Genomic DNA, 6,000 nt, shown 5'->3' on the forward strand with positions numbered 1-6,000 from the left:
AGGTGGCCCTGGTGCAGTGGACTGAAAGCGTGGGCTTAACCCTGGTGGGCCGCGACCAGTCTTCCATGCAGCTGAGGACCCCTGGCGACCAGATCCTGAACTTCACCATCCTGCAGATCTTCCCTTTCACCTACGAAAGCAAGCGGATGGGCATCATCGTGAGGGTGAGTCCTGTGTCACTGATGACTTAAAACAGCCCAAAGCCCCAAGCCGAGTGTGCCGTGACTGTCCCTGAGGCTTGATGTCCTTTCTTACCCGCTTCTAACCATCCTTGTTGTGTCTGTTGCCCAGACTAACAAGGGAATGTAATTCCCTAAGCAGAGAGAATATTAGTTCATCTCTCGGGCAGAACCTCGGACAGCTGGTGGGCTTCTGGTTGACTCAGGTCTAGAGTGAGCGTGTAGGCTGGGCATTTCTCAATGATAATACATTTCTTGTTGTGTGCTCTGTTGTTTAATTACATGTGTATTCCTTTATGGAGGCGAAATTCACCTAACAGAAATTTTCCATTTAAAATGTATAATTCAGTGCCATTTAGTATAGTTCCAATGCTGTGCACCACTTCTGTCAAGTTTTAAAACATTTTTATCACCCCAAGAGGAAACCCCGCACCCATTAGGCAGTGACTGCCCTGCCCCTCTCTCCCCTCTCCCCGCTAGGCCCCGGCGTCCCCAGTCTGCTTTCTGTCCCTGCAGACTTGCCTAGTCTGAGTATTTCCCATAAATGGCCTCACACGATATGTGAATCTGTGCCTGGCTTTCTTCCATTCAGCCTAATGCTTTCACGGTTCATCCACATTGCCACCGGTATCAGGACTTCTTGTCTCTTTATGGCAGAATCATATTCCACGTTGCTTACCCTTTCCTCCGCTGATGGACCCTGGGGGTTTTTCTACCGTTTGGCTGTTGCGAATGATGCTGCCGTGAACATTCGTGCACGAGGATTTGAATACCTGTTCTCAGTTCTTTTTGAATATATATCTCAGCATTGAATTGCCGGGTCATGCTGGATCAGTTACTCAATTACTGGGTAGTTCTATCTTTTTTAACTTACGGGGAGCCTCCAAACTGTTTTCTACAATGCTGTGCCATTTTACATTCCGACCAGCAATACGTGAAGGTCCCAGCTTCTCTGCATCCTACCACTTATTATTGTCTATTATTATTATTATTATTATTATCATTAATATTATTAGCATCTTAGTGGTTGTGAAGTGGCATTTCGCTGTGGTTTTGATCTGTATTTTCCTAATGACTAATGATGGTGAACATCTTTATATATTTATTGGCCACTTACATATCTTCCCTGAGGAAATGTCTGTTCAAGTCGTTTGTCTTTTTTTGGGCTATCTTTTCATTGTTGAGTTGTAAGAGTTCTTTATATAGTCTGGATACTGGAGCTTTGTCAGAGATACGATACGCACACAGTTTCTCTCATTCTGTAAGTTGTCTTTTACTTTATCGATAAAATTCCTTTAATGCACAGAAGTTACTAATTTTGATAAAGTCCAGTTTATCTATTTTTTCTTTTGTGGATCTTGACTTAGTATCATTATCTAAGAGTTCATTGCCAAATCCAAGGTCTTGAAAATTTACCCCTATATTTTCTTTTAAGAGTTTTCTAGTTTTTGCTCTTTAGGTCATTGATCCATTTTGAGTTAATTTTTGTATATGATGTGAAGAAGGAGCTTAACTTCATTCTTTTGCATGTGGATATCTAGTTGTCCCAATGCTATTTGTTGAAGAGACTATTGTTTCCCCATCAAATAGTCCTGGCACCCTGTTGTATTTCAATATTTTCATTATTTTTTTATTTATACAATTACAAAAAGTTATTGAAAAAAATGACTTTTTAAATCACTCGGCGTCATTTTGCCGTATTTCGTATTTTCTTTTCATATCTTTGAAACTTTTATTGAAATACGACATATGCAGAAAAAAGTGCAGACATCACTAGATGTACACACCTCAAGTGTTAATAAAGTTAACACACCCGTGTAACCAGCACCCAGAACAAGGAACAGAATCCCACCCACTGTCACTCTTTAGCTCCCTCATGTCCCATTTCTGGTTAATAACATCCCCCGCCCTACAAGGATATAACCTCTGTCCTCATTTTTACCATTGATGAATTTTGTCTCTCTTTGAACTTTATATAAAGGAAGTTGTACAGTAGGTACCGTTTTGTGTTTGAATTCATTTGCTCAAATTTATATTTGTGAGATTCATCCATGTTTTTGCATGTATTACAGTTCAAAAAATTTCTTAAAGCAATAAAACACTGTGCAGTGAATTGAAATCCCATCTGCCCTTACACCAAGTTCAGTCATTCACAGGAATTTAAAAATATGATTATCAGACATGTTTGGGTATAAATATTACGTTTTATGGTTTACACATTTTTATTCTCTGTATGAATGGCATGGTAGTACGTGTCATTTTTCCACTTCCTGTTTTTTGTTTAACATTAAAAAAACTTCATGTTTATACCCTGACTTCCACTTCATTATCCTTAGCTGATTTTTAGTATTGCGTGGTGTGAATAGACCTCTCTTCCTTCCATCTACTGCGGTTCTCTCTTGATAGACAGTTAGGTACCTAGAAAGCATGTTCTCGTCTGCCCCAGCCTCCACTGCCCTGATGTGTTTCTCTGTGGCAGATTCCCAGAGGCAGAGTTGCTGGGCTGTCGAATGTATACACCTTTAACTCTACCAGATGCCGTCAACTTTTTCTCCAAAATGCTCGTACTAATCTCAGTCCCACCGTTGCTCCACATCCTCACCAACATTCGATAGTGTCAGACTTCTTATATTTTGCCTATCCGAAGAGTCTGAGTTAACATCTTGTTTTCCTACTGGCTTTTTCACTCACAGAGACCACGCTTTCCGTTCTGGGAAGCCTGGCAACTCCGTGTTCGTACACCGCTTTGTTCAGTAGTTCTTAAAGCTGGCTGGCGGGCATCAGAATTACCACGGGAGCTTTGAGAATGCAGATTACTTGGTTCCATCCCACTCCTATTTGGGAATGGGAACGGTTCCCAGCGTTTTTAAAGGTTCTTCAGATTCCTTGGCTTGCCCGAAGAAACTTCTGCCTCAGATAATAAGAAGCTTCGGTAGAGAGAGGTTCTTTCATCTTTTCTGGAATTTTTTTCTTAAACGTTGAGGATCCCCTGCACCCTGTCTATACAAGTGTTTCACGCCTTAGGGATCCGAGTTTGGGTGTGACGAGAGGGACATCAGAAAGCTCATAGAGCACCCAGAGTAATACTGGGGTGACGTTGCTGCATACACTTAACTGTTTAAAACAACAGCAGGTGTTATCTGTGGGCCAGGAGTCTGGGTGAGGCTCCGCTGCGTCTCTAGTCATCCAGGGTTCAGCTGGGACGGGATCCACTTCCAGACAAAATCAGCGTCGTTGGCAGGATCCCATTCCTTGCGGTTGCTGGACCGAGGGCCTTCGTTCTTTCCTGGCTGTCAGCCAGCGGCCACCCTCATCCACTGCCGCATGGGCCTCTCCAAGGGTCAGCTCCTGTGTCAGCTGGCTTCATCAAAGTGAGCAAGGGAGTGTGAGCAAGATGCAAGCCACAGTCTTTTGTAAGCTAATCTCATAACTGACCTCCCATCACATTTTCCTTGCTCTGTTATTAGAAGCAAGTCACTGGGTCCTGCTGCCGACTCAGTGGGCATGGATCACACAGGGCGTGGAGACCAGGAGGTGGGGGTCACTGGGAGCCGCTTTAGAGGCTGCCGCCCCCGGTAGAAGGTCGAGACAGCTCCATGAGCTGCTGCTCTGGTGATCCAGGGACAACAGCGTGAATAGGCTGTGACAACAACACACGTTAAGGGGTTTTTATGTCCCTTCTGCCGTACTTCGTACCTACCTACTTCAGACTCCACAGGAATTATAGCCTTGGCAGCTCTGCATGGGAAGGGAGCGTTTTCTCCCACACATCTGCTGCTTTTCCCAATGGTCCACACCTGGCCTGACCTGTGGCTTCCAAACCATATCTTGAGTACACAGCTGATGTCAAGAACATCCGTGGCCTGGAAGTAGCAGCACAAATCCTGTGGGCGGGTGTTTCCTGGGGATTTAGACTCATTATCTCCTATGGAATTACTTTCATTTTGTTCCAGCCCTTTATTTTTTCAAGTTCGAGGGCCATGGACTCTGCTGAAGTCATTTCGAGGTTGAATCATCATGGAATAGTCCCCAGTATTGGCCACCCTAGAACGAGTGGGCCGTAGCGTACCCCACCCTTCCTTTAGTTGTAAAGGTGTCTCATTCCCAGACACGTATCTTATTTTATGAAATGTGGTCTCCGCACCTTCCCATAGCAGGAGGAGTACTCGTGCCTGGAAGTATGGCTTACTGTTGGATGTGCAAATCTACCATTACTTTAAACTAGCAAGCCCCCTTCCCAGGTTATTAAAAAAAAAAAAAAAAATCAGCATTCCCTTAAGGCACTTAGGACAAATAAATCTATAAAGAAAGGGATCACACCATTCCATCTTTATTTCCCACCCAAAGACGGCCACTCTTATTACCTTTTCGGAGAATTTCCCTTCATTTTTTCTAAGCATATATGAATGTGAATAGCCGCATACATCTCATAATAGACTTGAACTCTGTATAAGGGTTTCTACCCCCCCTTCCCATCAAACTTTATATATGGTGAAAATTTTCTCCTATCATTAAAACATGGTTTTTATGATTTTAAAGTGTAGGGCGTTTTGTTGAAAAATGTACCATTATTTAATACTTTTTTCAGTGCTTAGGTTGTTTTTCGTTTCTCACTGCTAAAGTTGCATCTGTGAGCATCCGGCTTCGCTAGGCTGTCTTCAATGAAATGCATATTATCTTGCTAATCTTTCTTGTTTTCTGCCCGGCCTTCCCCTCTCTTGGGTTTTGATCAGCGGGAGTCAGTATCGAGGGCGTTTGGACTGATTCTCCGCTGCTCCTCTGACGAAGTGGTTCTCACCCGGGTGCCATCTTGCTCCCAGGGGACGTTTGAAAATACACGGAGACATTTTTGGTTGTGAAAACTCAGAGTGGCGCTCGTGGCCTCTGGTGGGCAGAGGCCAGGACGGTCTCCTAACCAGGAATCATCCACCACCAGTGTTCGCTGTGCCGAGGCCGAGAGCTCGGTTCTGTGTGTCCACATGTCCTGTCTGTTATTTGAAAATAACTGTCCATCACCTGATGGGAAGACGTTTTAGCTCGGGAATAAACGTCTCTTGGCTCGGTTTAGCGACCACTGCCTGAAGGTTTTACTCGCGCCCGGTTCATCAGCAGTTTTAAACGTGTTTGAGATCATGGGCGGTATCTTCCTGCACCCGCATAGCCAGGCCTGGTCTGTGCGTGACTCTGCCTCCCCGAAGGGCGGAAAGGGTTGGAGAAGCCCGTTTCTTTGGGGCTTGCGTGCGTGCGTGTCCTCCTGGAAGGAGGCTGCGTTGCCTGCTTTGTTTTTGTTGTGCACAGATGTTCCACTGCCCTCCCCCCCATGTGGAATGATGAAGTCGGGTCACTGGTGTGGATCACCCCCTCGTCATTGTTTGAATAGAAGAGGCCTTTGAACAGGTGCCAGAATCAGACCACAGTGGAAAAAGACGAGGCCCCCACACAATGCAACACCACCAGCAGATCTCTGTCAATTTATAGCGTCATCTCGCCATAATATGGGAACGAAGTAACCTTGTGATGAACTCGGTGGGAGGAAATGACTAATGGGAGGAGATAGTCGATACAGTATTTATACTGGATGGGTGTCTAAGCTCTCTCGAGCCCCTTCTGGAGTAGAGGAAGCTGGGGAGGGGGACCTTATTTCCTACAGCTATGTTATTAAGCACCGTTTGGGTGAAAGGGAAGGGGCGGGGAAAACCTCTGATGCTTTCATGTTCAGACCCCACAGCTGTCTTTGGCCTGAGTTGCAAGCAAGCCTATGCACAGTCTGGCTAAAGCTTGCACTTCGAATGCTTGCAAAACACAGGTGTCTCTTCATGGC

At 44.9% G+C, this 6,000-nt stretch overlaps 1 protein-coding gene across 1 annotated transcript in view; it reads left to right on the forward strand.

Moving 5' to 3' along the window:
- Window positions 1–6,000, forward strand: part of ATP9A (ATPase phospholipid transporting 9A (putative)) — a 113,484-nt gene that overhangs the window by 74,202 nt on the left and 33,282 nt on the right. The window contains exon 15 of the mRNA XM_023534081.1: window positions 3–164. Coding sequence (XP_023389849.1) covers window positions 3–164 — 162 coding nt within the window. The remainder of the gene's footprint in view (window positions 1–2; window positions 165–6,000) is intronic.

The sequence above is a fragment of the Pteropus vampyrus genome, unplaced genomic scaffold (genome assembly GCF_000151845.1).
Source record: "Pteropus vampyrus isolate Shadow unplaced genomic scaffold, Pvam_2.0 Scaffold117, whole genome shotgun sequence".
Classification (NCBI taxonomy): domain Eukaryota; kingdom Metazoa; phylum Chordata; class Mammalia; order Chiroptera; family Pteropodidae; genus Pteropus; species Pteropus vampyrus.